This window comes from Leptonotus elevatus, chromosome 3 (genome assembly GCF_054856555.1).
Source record: "Leptonotus elevatus isolate MCC_2025b chromosome 3, RoL_Lele_1.0, whole genome shotgun sequence".
Lineage (NCBI taxonomy): Eukaryota > Metazoa > Chordata > Actinopteri > Syngnathiformes > Syngnathidae > Leptonotus > Leptonotus elevatus.
In genome coordinates this window covers 7,563,463-7,582,659 of record NC_141241.1, presented here as the reverse complement: position 1 = coordinate 7,582,659, position 19,197 = coordinate 7,563,463, and the positions used below count along the sequence as shown (strand labels likewise).

The following is a 19,197-nucleotide window of genomic DNA, read 5'->3' as shown; positions in this document are numbered from 1 at the left end:
AGCCGGCGGGAACAATGGCGGCGGCGGCGGCGGACTTGTTTGGAAAGATCTCCGCTTACACTGAAACGTACCGTGTTTCTTTGACTCCTTGAGGCCAAAGTCGTGACTTGGGTCTACTGTATGCATATTTGCTAACATCAGGAAATGGAACACCTCACAATAAAGCGGAGAAACAAAAGCAAGAGGAGCAAAAACAACTGAATGTAATTTAAAATGTTACCGTTAAATGTAAAAAACTAAAATAATTATAATAAAAAAATACAACACAAATACAAATTTTGTTTTTAGATTTCAAAAACACACAGTATTTTTTTTCTTCAATTTTAGGATTGACAAATTTGAAACCAATTTGCATGAAATTTGCATGAAAGTGTTAATCAGGCATGCACAATGCAAATTTCACAATTTCACCCATTACAAGGAAAGAGATTTGTTTCCAATTATTGTGAGGAGGGGTGGGGGGGTGGGGTAATGACGATATCGATCTGTGGACCGTAGTGAAAATTTTATTGGAGCTCTATCTTAAATTATTCTCAGGACATTAGCCGCTTGAGTTCATGCAAGAATTGATATTGAATCAATATCTTAAGATTGAAATGACCTACACGAGAATATTCACAAGCATCTTGCGCAGGGAAACGAATATTACAAATTAAAAAAATAATAATAATTCCTGTTTAAAGAATTTTGGTCCATACATATACTGTATATGAAATACCAAAAAAATAATTATGTAAATATGCAGATTTTTATTTATTTTATTTTTTTAGCAAGAAACCACCAACATTTTTAAAAAGCAAACTAAAATTCACAACCTTTGGTTTAAATATTAAATAAAATATACAAATATTTGGGTTGGGTTTTTTGGGGAGGCAGGGGTTATTTATTTATTTATTTTTTATCACAAAACTAAAAAAATAGAAGAAGAAGAAAAAGAAAGCAATAGGCAAACCCCCAGCTCCTGATACAGGTATTGAGAGTGGTAAATGCAATCCAACTTCTTGGATCAAACGGTCCTCTCAGCATTAGCGGCTTTTAGCGGGAAATTTTACCCACGCTCGCCTCATCTAAAAAGCTCGAGCGAGCTCCTTTCAAAGCGTCCTATTGCGATGCGCCGCCGCCGTCCTGTAATCATGCTGGCTGGTAAACAGAGTGGGGAAATGTTGTGTTAGTTGATGCCGCCAATTAATTATATTGCAAGTCATTTAAAAATCTATAAAAGAAGTATAAACCGGTTGAGGCTGTTTGAGAAATTGTAAGTATGGAATTAAAAAATGCAATACGTGTATTTCAATGGCCTTGGGCGTTGTTATATTGGAGCCTTTTTTTTTATTTTAAAAAAGGAGCTCTGTCTTAAAAAGGAGTAAAGTGTAAATTATGCATATCATTCCTCCCCTGCACCAACCGAACCCCCCCCCCCTCCTCCAGCCCTTTTCCGCGTTCTTTTTCCCCTGTTTTTTCGCAGGAAACATGGCCGCAGTCCACGCGTGCTTTGTCCCGCTCGTTCCGCTCTCCTTCCCTGGAGGTGGTGTAGGGGGGGAGGTGGGGAGGGAGGTGTAGGTGTCAGAGTGTTGCCTGGGAGAGGCTCTCTTTGGGTGCTGGAGGCGGCGAAAGGAGCCTTGTGTGTGTGTATGTGTGAGCAATGGAGTGTGTTGCATGCAGCCCGTGGTGTGAGGCTGATATTTTGCTCTGCGGGCAACACAACTGGAAAAATAACCCGCCACCCCACCAAATATGCTACTGTGAGTACATGGAAATGGATTTCGGGACTGTGGCCGGGCAAAATTGTCTCGTATTCTTGGGATTTTTGTGTATAAGTCCCACTATTTCGCGGAATTCTTTTGTAGTGTTAAATAACTTTGGGCTACCATTCCTCTACACTGGGTGCACTATAATTCCACTTTCAACCACTAGATGGTGACTTACTTATCAGTTTGTGATTGAAAGAAGTAGAACAGAAACAGGAAGTACTGAACTGTACTTCAGCACAGCATCGTTTTTGTTGAAAATTATTAAATGTTATTCATTGTAATCCTGCTTTTTAAACCCACAGAAAGTTATGACAGCAGTAGGTTCATCTTTGGGAATGATTATTGCTGTATATTGTGAAATAAAAAGGTTGTTAGTTTTCGGAATTTGGTACTGTAAACATTGTAGTACCCTTTGTATTTTTGTGTTATCCATTGCTCTCGCTCTCGCTCTAGTCAGGTTTCCATCCAGCTGTTTTGATTGAATTAAGCAAATTTACTGAAAATGGACAAAACGGATATGCGATTTATGCCCGTGTCTAAGGGGACTCCGCCGCTGTAGGTGGCGGTATATACCATAGAGATGGGATCCACCACCAGTAATTTAAAAGAAGAAGAAGAAGAATATTCGTTTCTTTATTTAACTCCAAAAAGATTTCTGTTTTGTCGTCTCCCAAACATACCTTACTTTATCATCCGCCATTGCTTTGTGACTAAAAACGTACGTGTGACGTAATATCCGGTCAAAATGTGCGACGTGTATTCGGTCTTGTCAGCGTTTATTTGCAAAACCTGTTTCCATAGCCAAAATTCGCATTTTCCTTTTTTCGATACGCTTCAAAATCCACCCCCTCGAAGTGGAAAAACTCTTTTGCAAATTTTGACCCATTTTTTCGAATTTCTAGCATTTCTATTCAGTTTTATTTTCGCATTTCTTGAAAATTCTAATAAAAATGGATGGATGGAAATCCCACTTCTATCTCTCTCTCGCTCTCTCTACATATGTGTTTAAATGTGTAAGATGAACACCCACTTCATATAATTTTGAATAGTCAATGACAAAAATGACAGCTTTGAGACTTAGAACTCAGCTACGGTACATATTGATTACAAGCTAATCAATTGGGGTCTTGCTTTCACTTCAAACCCTCACCCTTAAAAGTGAGAATCCATCCATCCAGTCTCAAGTCAAAGATCAGTTGAAAACTTCAACTAGTATAACGATTGCAAAAAATAATACTGTAAATATATATTGTCACAATTTGGAAATGTTCATATTTTTTTCCCAAGATCTATACTTTTGGTGAGTGGAGTGTCATTTTTACGAATTATTGACCAATCTAAAGTGTTGAAAATGGCTTGGTCACTTCGATGATGCAACGTTTTTGGGCAAAGATTTTGGCCCAAATGAATGCATTACTGCGGGAAACTTGCGTTACCTGCACGGAGTTGAGCCTGCAGTAGCCGTTGAGGGGGAATCGGATGACGTGGGTGGGGTCCTGGTTCCAGCCGGCGTTGACCGAGTTGCACATAACGTCTCCCGTCTCGGGGAAGATCTCCTCGATGAGGACCTTCTCGCCGCTCAGGGCGATCCGCTCGCCGAGGTCGGGCGCCACGCGCACCACGAGGCAGTCGCAGGGCTGCGACATGCGCCGCTGCTCGCGCTCCTGCTTCCAGCGCTCCAGCTCCTTGATCATGGGCATCAGCTGGTAGTAGCGCGCCTCCTCGTACAGCAGCTGGAAGTCCTGTCGTGGTGGGAGAACAAGAAGTCAGGCCCCTTCATTAGGTACACCTGCACAACGGTAATGTCAGAGGAGAAGACCAGAGTTCCAGACTGCCCCTGAATGGTGGAATTAAAAAAAACAAAAAAACAGGAATCTCCATTCAATGCTTGTTCACTTCAGTCTACGAAAAATAATAAAATAATATATAGGCCAAAATGTCCAAACAAACGAGCATTAAGCAGGTGTCAGCTCTCATGCTTAGCATCACCGCGTTAGCCCTTAGCATGTTCCAAAGTCCATCAAGGCCATCACGCATGCAGACAAGTTTTGCAGCAGATTGCCGTCCTCTATTCCCCCGGCGGGCAGCGCTAGCTGGGGGCGCTTTGCCCCTGCGCATTTGCCTCTAATTTCCCACAAGAGCAGATGGCGCCATCATTCAGCGAGAAGAGAAGGGATGCGTTAAGGTTTTCTGCGTCGAAAGCAGATGGAAGGTGTGGAGGAGGCGATGTGTGCACAAGCGAACGTGAGGGCAAGCCTCAGACGGACGGGACATTTTAATGCATGCCCAACGTATGTTAATGAGGTTAAGAAGATCCTATTACAAGCAGATTTTAATTAGGTTATACCTAAATCCTGCTGCTAGACAATTAGTAATGAATACATATGTGTTTGGATTAGCGGGGACTAAGACTGACAGCTTCATTCACTCTTTTTTTAAGTCAACTAATAATGGACTTTTTTGTTGCTTAGCTGCTAGCTAATCAAGCTAAGTGAGGAAGCTGGTTTGTTAATGGCAACTAAACAACAATGGCAAGCAATCTTTTTATAGTATGTCTTGATATGTTGAATTTGTGGATGGGTCGATGTTGTTCCCAATATTTTCCTTACTGTTTTTTAGTGCCTAATGTTGGAATTTTAATGACAAGTGCGGATGGAAAAATGATGTTTGACATTTTGTCATTTGGAATAGTAGAGTGAAATGGGCAGATGCTAATATAAAAAAATCACTATTGTGGTTAAATTTATTTTGTTGTTTTTAGAAAAAAGTAAAATTCTGTTGGATTTGAATTCCAATTGTGGCAACAGCTTTTACTCATCAAAACTTTATGCAGAAAAATACAACTTTATTTTAATATTACAAATTAAAAAATAATAAATAACAATAATAAATGTATTATTGCAATTTTACAACCCTTTCCCCCCCGAAAAATGTCTAACAAAAAAAAAACTATCCCGCCCTTTCTCTAAGAAAAAAAATCTTAATTGAAAACATAAGTTAAAAATTAATGTCCCTAAGGCCATGTTTATTGTTTATTCCTCTTTATTTAGACTTTTTTTCTAGAAAGAAAAACAAACACACACACACAGACAAAATGACACAAATGAAATAACCTCACAACAGAAGTGAAATCAACCATTGAGTGTAAATGCTTTTAAATCCAGGTAAAATTATTATTATTTTTTTAAGTTTCTTTTAAACATTTTGAAATCAACTTCAAAGCACGGCCTTTTAGTCTTTTTGAAAACCTACTTTTATTTCTTTCCATACTTTTAAATGTTTAAAATGTCTTCTGTTAATATGTTTAAATGTTGTAAATATACTTTTCTTTGTTTTGGTTCTGAAGGTCGTTAACTGGTGTGATTTGCAAATGTCACAGAAATCCCAAACCAATCGAAACCTCCCAAATGGTTTTAATTCTGGTTGTCTTCCTGCAACTGACAAAAACATGCACTAAGACGCTTCCCCTTTAGGCAGCTCTGCGTTTCAAAGTGCCTCATCTGTCCCAGCTCTGAAGCCAGTGGATGGATGTGTTTTTAACGGGGCTTCTGTCTGCGAGGCACTTTAGTCATCCCCATTCCAGCACAAGACAACAGAGTCATCTGTAGCGCCGACGTGAGGATGAGGAGAAAAAGACGGCGCCCGGCAACGGCTTGGTCGCGGCCGCCGCCAGCTCTGCCAGACAACTCCATTCCCGAAAAAAAGCTGGGTCCGGACAGACAGCCCTTTTTGAGCTTCAGAATAATGGCCGGACTGATCGGCCGCCGGCAAGGCGACATCTCACAGGGTGGAAAAAGAGGAAGATGATAAAAATAGTCTCTAGCAGGAAGACAGACAGAGTGGCCTCGGAAAAAATAATGAGACACACAAGTGGCGTTGAACATCATAAGTCGTCGTTGTCATTTTGACACATGTATAGTAAAATAGCGAACCGAATGTAACCATTTTTTCCACTCAAGTTGATAACTGAAAATTCTAATTACATAAAAGTCCCTGTTAGTTGAAGCAATTTTTTGGAGCAATAATATGTTGCACGGTAAAGTACTGTATAGCACAACAACAACAACAAAACACTCCACAAATGACTGTATTAGCTACCCAGTACCAATTTGACATACTTGAGGATAATCACGTTAGCATAGCATGCTCTGTTGCCACTGACTGACTATTAGCATTGGACTTTACCAAATAATTATAAAAATAAGCTGCTAGTGGATAAGGAGCGGTTAGCCACGCAAGCGTTGGCTAATATTGCCGCTAGTTCATAGCAGTAATACAAACGACAGCACTGGCGCAAAGTGAAGCTACATCTTTGTCACCACTCCAAGATAGTCGTCCATTGCTGGAGCTCTCCATGCAAGCTGGCGCGAGACTTCCTTGTTCGCCGTCCCCGCTCACTCGACCATTGAAAGGCAGTTTGCAATGGCAGAGCCCAACCCAAGACACGCTTAGGACCACCCCCCCATTTGAATAACATTTCGATCGTGTCTGCAGCATGAAATAAATAAATGTGAGAGCAGAGCATTATTATTTATTGATTGATATTTAATGATATTTATATATTTATTTGTGTATTTATTTCGATTTTTTGTATCTGTTTTTTAATTAAAAAATTTACTTTTATTTAGGGATATATATACCCCCCCCCCATTTATATTTGTATTTAATTTTTTAATTATATTTTTAATATCCGTTTTTATTTTCACTTTTAGTCATTTATTTAGTCATCTAAATATTTGGGCAGTTTTGGTCCTCCATACTGGACAAGATGGCCCATCTTACAAAATGATCTGCTATGGAACGCAAAATACGACCAGACAGCTTTTGTTGATAGACAAATGTGCGCAGGCTCCCACTGATTACAACAACTACATTCAGTATAATATTGTTTTGTTCTTATTTGTTTTTGTGCCTGTCCATCAAAATATGTCGTTACGTTAAACCGGTCTGTGGCAGTAAAAGAAAAGGTTGTGGACCGACCGCTGTACTGTGCTGAGAAACGATGCAATCAATGAATCAACTTCAATTCAACGTTCATCACATCGACTATAAAAAACATTTAGTCTTTCAACACCTACTCTCTCTCACGGGAAAAAAAAAAAAGAAGCACTTAGAATGTGAAAAATAAATATGGGTACCTCACGTTATTAGACTTTCACACAGTAAAAGTACGAATAATGGAATCGTGTCCCGGCCCGGAATAGACTAAGTACCATTGATTCATAGCACAAACTTAACGGTTCATAAGCACACCTTCAGTGCGACTGAGCGTTGCTTACTCTTGTGTGATTAATTGTGCGTTGAATAACGAGGGTGGTTATTAATAGTGAATATTTTTTGTTCCAGCGATGTCAGCCGAAATCTTTCTTTTTGCTATTCTGCTCAGACTTTCACATTGATTTAACAAAACACACAAGGCTGCGGCTGCCAGCAGCAGAACAGACCCAGGCCTCGGGCGACGGCAAGCCTGATTGTGTTCAGATAAGGACATGCTCAATTCTGCCTTGCACTATTTGCATCCCCCCCCCCTCCCTCCTCCCCCACCCCTTTCTCGAGCTTCACGCAAATTGAAAGGTATGCAGATCAACACAGGCTTATGCGAGGGGATTGTAATGAGTCGAAACAATGAAGTCGGACACATTCTCCTCCAGCGCGGCTGCCTGATTGGACTGTCAAGATTTCACAGAAGGCGAGGCAAAGCATGAATAAAGAAGGCGGAAAACTAATCGGTACTGAGTCAGACCGTCATTTGCCAAAGTATGTGGGGCTTTCATGTCGTGTTCTGTTCTTTGAGGCTTGGATCTGGTTCAGACTCTCTGTGAGGCCCCCACCCCCCACCCACCCCAAGAACTGGCCCCCGGCTACGAGTGGCTCGGTCTCGCCACGTTCCCTTGGAGAGAATGATGAACAAGGAGCCCGTGTGGAAAGGTCATTTCAGTTAAGGTGGATTACAGTGATGAGGAGAATAAACAATATCGCGCAATAATCCTTCAACAGGAAGCAGCCTTGGATGAAATAAACATTGTAACAGAGCCTTGAATGGCAATGTTGATTCATACATATTTTGGCTAACTGGCTAAAGTTGCCGTCAATTTAATTTAAATCAGATTTGTTTTACCAGTGGATTAAGCTTTATGTATTATTTGTCTTTTCAAGTGCAAAAACTCATTAGTAAACAAAGGATTTTTCTTGACAGCAGATAGTATCATGGAAAAAGTAGTTTTCAGAAACGAGCTGGCAACTTGCTTCAAAAATGGAAATCTATAATATACTGTGTTAGAGTTCTAAACTAACCAGTATGATAGGGCTGTTAATCGAAATACAATTACAATTTTAATTAACACACTCCATGATTGCAAGATTGCCATAATCGTAAAAAAAAGATTATTAATTGAAATGATTTAAATATTACAACAGTTCTAAGGAAATGTATAAGTGTACAGAGCAAGTAAACTCCAATGCACGATGTTTGTTTATACAAGGAAACCATACTTTCTTTTTTAAACAAATTTTATAAAAAACAAAAATAAATAAAAATTGGTCCAAACGGAACTTTCATTATTAGTTGTTTCAAAGAATTTTATTTGAAACTTTTTTTTTTAATAATAATTTCGGGTTTTTTTACGTTTATTGTTTAAACATGTTCTGTTTTGGACCCAAAAATATAAGATCGTTTGAATAATCGTGATTTCAATTATTACCGAAATAATCATGATTAATATATTTTTTAATAACCGAGCAGTCCTACAGCATTACATCTTACTGGTTAACTGTCATTAAAATACTACTACTAATAATAATATATTCTTTTAAAACTTTATAAGGCACCTGGCAGAAATGTCTAGAGTGTGTAGCAGATACAATAAAGAATTGGACAAGTTAGCCAAACTGGCTTCAAGTAACAAATGGCACCAAAAAAATGCAGCTAAGCTAGTGGCTAATATGCTATACATGTAGCATCAAATGACACTGTTAAACTCAGAAATGTACAGTAAAATGGACACGTACGATTGGGTCTCTAAGAACCCATTTCATAGATGTCAATTTACATCATCAGCCTGTGGAGATCTACGTTTTGGTTATTTTTTTGTTTTATATTTTTAATTGAATGCAGATGTGTTTTTCTGTTTTTTAGCATGTTCACAGACCAAATTTGTTTGTTGCCTATATACTGTTTTAATTATGAAATGGCAGATGACTCACCCCTTAAGTGTGTTTTTAAGAATGGTTCGCCATCCAAAATAAATCACACAGTTGTTGTTGTTGTTGTTGTTGTACAGTCATGCTGGCTGCTAACTTGGCACGAACATTTTTAGTACATTTGCAAATAATTCAAAAACATTTTTTTCATGTTGTAATTTGAGGGGGAGAATTTATTCCATTTTGAAATAGGGCTGCGAATACTTTCCAGATGCATTCCACATGTTGTTGTAGGGTGTTACAAAGTATTTGGATAGAAATGAAACGAGTTGTATGTACAATGAATACAAATGTGCTTTTCATGTTCTGGGTGTGGCGACAACTTGCCTTAAAGTCTTCGGGAAGCAGCAACTTGCTGGTCCTGAGGAAGCTGAGAATGTAGCGGAAGATCTCGCCGTCGCGATCTATGAAGTAGTGCTGCTTCAAGCTGTCCAGCACGATGGGCTCGGTGCCGTTGAACAGGCGGCTAATTCTGCAAATTGACATGAGCGGCACACACACAAAACACACACTTAATGAAATGAGACTAACTCCAGTCGAATGCATGAAACAATTACCCTCCATTTATTTTTCAATTTTATTAGCTGCTAGCCTGAAATGCCTTTTTTCCCTTCTTTTTTTTTCCTTTTACATGGCCGTTTGAAACAAGGAGCTCAAGGCAGCGTTCCTCCGCTGCAGACTCGTTTGAAGTGTCCCACTGTGGACAGATTGCACACTCGCCGCATGTACTTACAAAAATTAATGGCGTGAATGTGGCATTTCGTCGCGTTCATTCCACCTGTTACACAGCCGCAAATGAAACTGAAGCGAGGAGTGGACAAGAGTCGCATACTAAATGAACGTGCGATGTATTCGGTATACTACGCGACATATAAACTGTCAAATTCATCACATGCTATCAAAGTCGAGCTGCGCTGCTTTTGTTGATCTTACACAGTGCCGAGCTGCGAGGCAAAAGATCCTGCGTTTAAATCTTGGCTTGAGCCTTCTCCATACTTGCCTGGGTTTTCTCCATTAACCTCTATTCATACTTGCGTGACAAGAGAATTGTTATCTGTCATTAAAGTTAAGATTTAACCGGTGCACTTCTTATACTTGCAACACTGTTAAGAATGTCGACAATTTAGGTCATGATTTAACATTATACTATGTAACGTTGATTAAATTCTTTGACAATGGATTTAGTTGTTGTAAATACACTGGCACAATTGTGGAACTTTTTAAAAAGATTTGTATCATTTTCACATTATGCGTTTGTTTTTCTGTATTAAAAGGGATACTTGGCACATTGAGCCATTTTCAGCAGTAAAAAGTTAATATTTTGTCCAGAATTAATTTGATAACTTAATTATTTTTTATGTACAATTCAGACCTTTAAAAACAATTTCTTCCACTTGCTGGCGACTGATGATGACATCACCTTTGCTAAGGAAGTACAGGTGATGTCTTCCTCAGCACAGGTGTCATCTTACTTTTTACATATTAAAAGCAGTTACCTAAGACGTTGTCAATCTGTTGTTGTATTCTTTGAAGATTTAATGAGAGTCCAGTATTTGCGGATTTTCGTTAGTTGGAATCAGCCTGTGCATGTGGTCCTAATTTGAATTTGTAGTCAAACAGTAGTAGTAGTAGTAAAGAAAGTCATAATTAGTTACAGTCCATATTTGTATGAAAAATATTTCTAAGCTGTATTTGTAAAGCAATTAAACAACGTGAAGCAATACGATAAGTTCCTCACTTATTCCTTAACTTATTCACTCCCAGCCATTTTCACTGAAGCAACCCCCTTCGCTCCCGGCTGCTTTCTGGATTTTGACGGATTTTGCAAGGCCCACAGAATATTGTGTTCTATTGCTATAAAAACGCGGAACCTACTAAAGGAAAAAATAGAGTCTCTTCTTTCATCAGGAAAAAAGAAGAAGTATATTTGTATCTGTTTCCGTTTTGCAGCAATTAGCATTAGAATATAACTAAGTTTCATCATCATTCACAAATCTGTATAGAACTGTGAGGAAAACAGCTTTTTGCAACATAGCTCTGGTTGATCTCTTATACTGTGCTGCCAGGCCTTCTGTATGCTCTAGCATAAAAAACCAACAACGCAACAATACGTTTTTGGGACACTGGTAATATTTAAAATAGAACGCATTTATACGTTTTTGGGAGCAAAGGAGTGAATGTTAGGAACGTCGTAAATCAAGAGCACCCCAAAAAAAACATGCAACAAGGTTTTAGGATGGTGGCAGTTTCACCCTGGAAAAGATCTCCCCCCATGTAGAAATGTGTGCAGAATGGAAAATATTTTTTATGAATGCTTACATAATTTTTTTACGTGTTGATATTTCAATGTAATGGCATATTTTGAATGAATCGTAACGACACAATTCAGGCATACAGTATGAAGGTGTACCCTACGGAGTGCCACTCCGCTGAATTTTTCTGACTATTTAACAATGCTCTTTCCCCCAATAATTAAAACCACTCCTCATGTTGGGCTTGGGGCTGCTGTTTTTCCTAATGCTCCATCTTGTTATTGCCACGCTAAATGTGCTTTATTTTAGCACAATAGAGGGACTGCTCGCGCACACTGGCAAGACAATTGGCAGTTTCCATCATTTTAGGTGCGAAACTGTTAGCGAGACTTTGTGCGCCGTCATTTTCTTCATTTTTTTTTCTTTTATCGCAGCTTGGCTTGCTGCATTGGGTGACAAAAGATAATTGCGCAATAAGTTGACCCTCGCGTCAGCGTGAAGACATCCAATTCTATTACAAGGAGCGGGAACAAAGCAAATGAAAGGTCTTGAAACAAAACATCACTTATAAGCTCTTTTGATTTAAACCACAACTTTTTCAAACGCGTCAAGTGTCAGCTGACCCCAACAATTCCCTTTCTCCTCTTTGACTGTGCGAGGAAGAAAAGATGTCTCTTTTTCTCCCTCCTTTCTTTCTCTCTTCCATCTCCATCCTCCCGTCTCCCTCGCTCGCTTTTCTCTCTGGAAATCGATGCAAAATGCTTTATAAAAAACCAATACTCATCTCCCTGTTTGGCCCGGGGTGTTCCTTTCTCATATGGTCTTGCAATTCTTCCAGCTAGAATTTCACCATACGCCTGCGGGCTAACTCTGTTTTTCATCTCCACTTTTTTAAAAAGCAATTAAAATGCTGCCTGTTTTTCTTTTTCTTTGCCCCCCACCACCACCACCACCACCACCACCCGCCTCCTCCCTCCCTCCACTCACTTCACTCACTCTTTCACTCGCTCTCTCCGCCGGCCTTCTCATGTTTGTCCTTTTCCATTCATTTAGATGTGAGGTTTAACAGGTAGTCTGCTGCACGTATACTGTACGGACTAAAAGTACTGAACTCAATGAAAATAGTCAGTTGGATCCTTTCTGCTCTTCTTTACGGCAAACTCGTCTACATGCATTTATGGTCTTTGATTTGTGCACAGGGGACATTAAAGTGCCTTCCTCAAATTGTGCACAAAGTCAAAAGCATGCAATGGTCCACAATGAACTTTATTGCTGATGTGGAATACAAGCATTTTGATAACTGGGAGGAATTTAAGTATCTGGAGTACACTATAAGAGTAGTAAGAAAAGACATGCCGATTGTTTGCTCATCAAATCTGGGGTCGCTTTTAGTTAAAAAAAAATCAATAAAGGTGTTAAAAATGGGTGTATTAATCCCGGTATGGGATGAAGGGTTAAGAATCTAATGATGAAGACGCGTGTGCCAAAAAAAAAATATATATATATATATATATATATTAGTTGCAAAATCATAAAAATAATAAAAACAAAAATATTTGTTATTTCTATCATTTACTCTAACTCAACTATTACTGGCGGACTAGCCAAAACACATTGCTTGCTAAGTTAGCGCTAGCATGGACGCTAACATTCAGAGTTGTGTGTGTGCAGTACTTGTACTAACGCTTCTAAAATGTAAGATGTTATTTACTTTGAGATTTTGTTGTTGTTACAATGTAGAAAAGTTATTGTGGCATTAAGCACATACACTTTAGCCTCCGATTATGCTTGAAATTTAATCCCTATGTATTCATATGCATCACAGTGGCTGTCAAATATACCTCAGCACTGGAGGGTGAAACCTGGAGGGGAAAAATGCCCAATTATTCCTTACTGATACTTTCCCAGCAACCGTTTTAAAGGGTTCACATATTCACATTGTTATTTAGATCAGATTTGGGCCTTGCAGCGTGGAGTCTTGCAATAAGCAGGGGACAAACCTGGAGCTTTTTTTTTTAATTGACGAAAAAATACTACAAAGCAGAATAATAATAGTGTCCATCCATTCATCCATTTTCTTAACCGCTTGTCCTCACAAGGGTCGCTGGAGCCTATCCCAGCTGGCTTCGGGCAGTATGCGGGGTACACCCTGAACTGGTTGCCAGCTAATCGCAATAATAGTGTGTGAGTGCAAATAATTATGTAACACCAAATATAATTTTGGGGGCCAAAAAACTGAAATAGTATTTGATTACTATATTGAAAGTGTTCGGGGTTAGCAACATTTTGAGTTTACAAACAAATAATTTGCCCAGCAGTGTAGGAAGACATCGTTACGTGGAAAAAGAAGGCTCACTCAGCTAGCATCGAACTAACCAGGTATCGGTATTGGGCCGATACGCGGCCTTATTACAAAGTATCATTACTCAACCACTCGCTTGTGGCCGTTTTACGATCAGGAGCGTGTCTGACAGATGGCCATTAAGAATGTATTCATTTTAAATTAATTTGATTATTTGTGTTAAAATGCATTTTATGAACAAATGGAAAAAATATAAATTTTCCATTAATTGAATGCAATTTTAACAATAAATGCTGAATGGGATATATAGGTCTGTTTTTAAAAATTATCTGTCATTTTCTTTTGGGAAATTTGATATATCAAAAGTAGTGGTCTGGTGGTATCGGTACTTGGTATTTGTATCAGCGACTACTCAATAGTTGAATACTCGCACCGGTATGGGTCTAAAAAGTGGTATCAAACATCCCTAAAAGTAACATCACTTGTTGCAGTGTCGCTTTTAAAAAGGTCCTTAAATCTTCAAAGACTACACATACGCGCAATGCAATGACAAAGAATAAGTCATCCAACTAACATCTACTAAAAAGAGTGTTTTCTTGAACCTCCACATTCGATGGCATGACAGTGGACCATTTGTGAGCATTTGCCACTTCCAATCTATCGCACATGGAAGAGAAAACAGAGCAGAGGGGGAAAAAAAAGTGTTCCTATCCAAATAGCTCCGTTGTCTGTGTGGACCATTTGCCCCTAATTTCCTCAGCTTCTGTTGAAGTGAGAGCTCCACAGAGTGCGCCATTAATGTTTCATGGCCACTGTCCCTTAATATGGCCCGGCGCTGAGGAAGACGGATAGTCGCACATTAGTTACTAGACTAACTTTCTCTTGGCACGCTGCATTATTCAGCGAGCGATCTATTAAAAGTCACCATCAACTTGAAACTCCTTAACCATGCTCTTTTAGGTACTCGCCACTGCCTGACCATCTCTTTTCTGGACCCTGGACCACCACCGGACGTGCGTGGCGTTCTCTGAATCCCGCCACAGTGTAATTGTTTTGCTTTCTGCTGTCAGCCATTATCCTAATTCACACAAAGGGGGAGGCAAGAGAGGGTGGGGGAGAGGGGGCGGAGGGGGGCCCTCCTTCCACTGGCTCCGGCGGAAAGTAGGGCCCCGAGGCCAAGTGTGCTCTGAGGAGGCTGGGAAAAGCGAGAGACAACAGTGAGCGTATGTGTGTGTGCGTGATCCCGGGTGAGAAAGAAACAGAAAGAGACGGGCCGAGCGAGCAGAGGAGCATGTGCGAAAGAGAGAGAGAGAGAGAGAGAGAGAAAGCACTCAAAGCGCCCTCGCTCCTGCAACCATCACAATGCTCTGACGTGACTCTATATGTGTGTTTTCAGTTTGCTTGCTTGCCGTCAAAAACGTCTTCGTAACATCTCGCACTGCCGACTAAAGCAACTGTCATATTCAAACACTGTATAAGACTTTAGGAGTTTGTTTACACAATGATGACCTAGAAAAATGAGGAAAAGTTTCATACACAAATGGCAAAAGTTGTTGAAACCACCGGGAAAAGAAAACAAATCTGAAAACAGTGTAGTAAGCATGCCAGGCCAGTGGGTGGCAGTGTCATGTAGAAACGGAATTTGGAATCATAGAGGGATTATCGTGAACCGAGAACACCCTGTAAGTATTTTGACTCCGCTCGTTACAGTAGTAAAGTTGTAAATGTACACTTTTGCTAGAAGAGCCTCATAATCATAAACTCAAAATAATCGGTTTTGGTTGTGATGTGCACAAAACAAACGTGTGCTGCAACATTACTTTGAAACTTATTTTGAAAGATTTTTTTTCCTTGATGTTTTAGATCTATGGCCTATAAGTGTTTTTGTAGATTTTTTCCCCCCAATATTATTTTATTATTTAGTTATTTATTTACCATTTTTACCATGATTTACATGTTTATCAACATTTTTGAAAGATTTTTTTGATTTTGAAAAAATAATAATAATAATAATTCTCCCCAAAGCATTTTAGTGGCTATACGCGTATTTTTGCTATTGGCGGGCCAACTTGTTCCTTATCGCCCACCACTAGCGTGGGTCGACTGTTCAATAAAGTGAATGAAGTACAGTTCACGAGAGTGGCATAATTAGCACATTAGTATGTCTGTGATCCCTCCAAAATCTGTCTAACGCAAGACAATTACTATTTATAGTTATCAACAACGATTAGTAGGCCTCTGTCTGTGCACTTGAATTTGAGGGTATTTAGCTTGCAGCCTTTTTCGTTCGTTCAGCTGCACTGAAAAACACGCTTTCATTAGCATGTTTTGCCATCTGAAATAAATGTATCAAAAATTCTTAAGATCCTAAAACCTATTATGTTAACACAAATACAAGACAACAGCAATCATCAATCCGAGTCTGAGATGAGCTTTTATTTTTCCTTTAATATAAAAATGAGGAGCTGTCTGGGGATTTCCTGTCAGCTGACTATACTCATATCAAGCCTTTTATTATCAGGGGATTAGGAGGATTGTTTCCTGTAGCCAATTTGGCAGATTTTCCAACAACCCGCCCCGTGTGTGTTTACCTTGGCCCGCATGGGACTTTGACGGCTGACATTGAAGACTGTATGAAGAAAAGCTACGTGAGGGGTGACTTCCTCAAGTATCTTTTTGTATTTGAGTCATTTCTTATGTGTATGGAATCTGAATCATATTTCTCACAGATTTAGCTTTAGAATAAACCATGAAAGCAGTTTGTCAGCTCACTTTTGTAGGCCTATGTACGCTTATATTCATTGGACACTTCATTAGGTACACCTAATACAATCCGATGCAAAAGTTGTATTAAAAGCCTGCCTTTACAGATATAATGGTGTACACCTGAATTGGACCATACTGAAAGGTTTTCATAATATTGTGGTTATTTTATTTAGCAAATTTGGAGAGGCTAAAAATGTTAGAAGCAATTCACAGTTTGATGAAGTGCAGTTCTCTTTACACTCCATAAGTCCCATTCATTATTTTTTTCCTAATACACTACAGAAATTACAACATTATATTTCCTTTTAGGCAAGTGTGACACGGTCTGATCCAAACAATGCCGGTCACTTCATCTCTCTGAACTGACTATTTTGTTTGTAAAAACAGAATTGAAGTATACTGGTTCTTTTACAAACTGTGATGGTCACATAATTTTTTTTCCACCAAATAACAACACACGAGAACATCTTTTTTTTACAGATAAGACGCTGAATTACAGTCTCCAAAACTGTGTCGTCATCACTACGCTAGAGGCAGCAGGAGCTTAAGAATCAACGTTTTCACTGTTTTGCCTTTTAATCACACTCTTACAAAATTAAAGACATGATGACATGATTTCTGGCCATCCAACATCAATGAACATGATAAAAGTTGAAAAGTTGAAGGCGTCCACAAGTATTTTGGACAATGATGTCTCACAACAGGTTGAATCATTGGACAGGTGTAGACAGACAATCAAGAGTTCCTTTACCTTGAGTCGGGGTATTTGGTGAGGGTGGCCAGGCTGCTGGTGTACATGTGCCCGCCCACGTCGATGTGCACGGGCGCGTTGGCTTTGGTGAGCTGCGCCGGCAGAGGGATGCCCTGGGTGGCCAGTGGGGAGACCGGGGACCGGGTCAGAGAGAGCCGCGACATGCTTCGCCCCTCCTGGAAGCAAGTGTACAAAAAAGCCATTGGAGGAGGAGGAAGGAGAAGGAGGGGGAAGATAAAAGAATAGTGGAGGAAGAGTGATCCTACAGTGGGCCAAAAAAATCAAGACGATATCCTTCCTGATCAGACGGCTTCCATGACTGCCTGGTCGCGTCGCCCTCGCCTGCGTATTACTACACCGCGGCGCCTCTAATTAAGTATGTTTGCATCTTTTGGCTCAGCACCGCGGGCGGGGATAGGAGGAGGATGCTTATTAGAGAGACAGACAGACAGATAGACAAGAGAGAGTGAGAGAGCGAGAACGAGGGAGAGGGAGGGATGCTAGGTGTCAGCCTCTAGGGGAATAAAACAAACCGCTGCTGCAATATTCTAATTAAAGGTCGCATTATGGGAGAGATGTGATGCACCCAGACACACCAGAGTGGGAGTGAGAGGGGAGGGGGTCTCCACTTGCACACTTACGCGAAAAAAATAAATAATAGAACGATCACATCCATGTTCAGGAGCAATATCGGAAAGGGAACAAATGAACTGCTGTATTAGGTGCACTGAGTGACGGTTGTTAAAAAGGAGGCGTTGAAGTGGCAGGTTGATGCCACCAGCAAGCCAACCAACACTCCAAATTAACAACAATATAGCATGCATGCTTTTGGCAAATTAACACAAATCCCTTTCAAAAATGTAATTACGCTCTCATCATTAAACAGGTTCACTCACAGAAGCAGCTTGTTTGGTTAAATGTTAGACGTGTTTTAAATTAAGAGTATCTACATTAACATTTTACATGGCAATCCCCAAAATACTTATTTTTTTGTTCAGTATGTAAATACTGTTCCTGATGGGCTTTTAAATATTTTAACTTGTTTGTTAGTCCCGCTACTGCTTGCTAAATAGTGATCCATCCACATTTTTTTTGTGAGTTCTAAATATGGTAAGGAGGACTTGACATGTCCAGGGTTCCTTTACGTTGATTTGTTAAGAGCTTGAGTTTACCAAACTGTGAGCCTAATGTTGAAATATGTCATTGACTGCTATTTAACAGTACAATAAGGATATTTAAAATATATAATTGCAAAGTGTTGCTTTCATAAACAATTATAGCTCACTTCTTCTATGTCTTGGTGTGTGGACCAGCTCAGTGGACGATGACGTAAGGTCCGGTGTCAAAACTTAGGAGTTTGTTCTGCCAAAGTGAACTTGTAACAAAAGGGATCACGTGTGTTAAAAGGTCACATGGTTTGTGGTCACTTTATAATGGCTGACATGTTTCTTCCCTGCAGTCTTAAAGGCACATTTAAGAGGGGTGGGGGGGGGGGGGCACATACTGATATGATTGAATTTTACTCATCACTTAATCAACATGATTAGCTTGTTGTTGCACAATGCGGATGTTCTAATCTTAAAAGTCTTTAGTGAATGTTTTTTTTTTTTTATTCCCAGGGTGGTGGCCACCTCACTTGGAGTATCATGTTGCTCTAATACGATTACATGAGGATGGGATTACGTTCCAAATCCCGGGAAAAGGAGATTTGAGAAATTGTGGGGTAGGGGGTGGGGTTAAATTACCGTACTACTACCTCTTTCTAAACAATAACACGGTATACTTAACCTTTGCATCAAAATACAAACACGAATGAATGAATTGAACCTTAATGCACTGACTGTTCCCTAATGCTGAGGGCTCGCGACACAATTTTGAGGGGTGTCATGCTATAATGTTCTGTGACTGATAATAATCAAGCAGGCACACATTAATGGGGGGGAAAAGGCAATGTTAGGGCAATACATGACGTAGTGAGTTGGAGTCCCCAACTTTGGGGGGCGGGGGGGGGGGGGGGGGGGGACCCTGCCTTAAAAGAGCTAGAATCATGCACATTTCACCACACTCTCCCGTAGCAGCATGCACACAAGCCGAAAATTCGAAATGTTCAACATGGCGTCTTAATATTATTAATAATACTAGTAGTATTCCCGGTGTGACGTTACCACGCCGGTT

The 19,197-nt window shown here is 39.8% G+C and overlaps 1 protein-coding gene across 8 annotated transcripts in view; it reads right to left on the bottom strand.

Annotated features, from left to right (window-relative positions):
* kctd15b (potassium channel tetramerization domain containing 15b) overlaps window positions 1-19,197 on the bottom strand; it is a 36,428-nt gene that overhangs the window by 7,418 nt on the left and 9,813 nt on the right. For 6 of the 8 annotated variants that reach the window (XM_086070531.1, XM_086070530.1, XM_086070532.1 and 3 more), the window contains 3 exons: window positions 17,023-17,198; window positions 9,279-9,423; window positions 3,188-3,493 (listed from right to left, as the gene is read on the bottom strand). In XM_086070531.1, coding sequence (XP_085926657.1) covers window positions 3,188-3,493; window positions 9,279-9,423; window positions 17,023-17,198 — 627 coding nt within the window. Of the gene's footprint in view, window positions 1-3,187; window positions 3,494-9,278; window positions 9,424-17,022; window positions 17,199-17,288; window positions 18,268-18,307; window positions 18,945-19,197 lie in introns of those variants that run through there. The other 2 variants (XM_086070536.1, XM_086070535.1) reach the window with 2 other exon arrangements.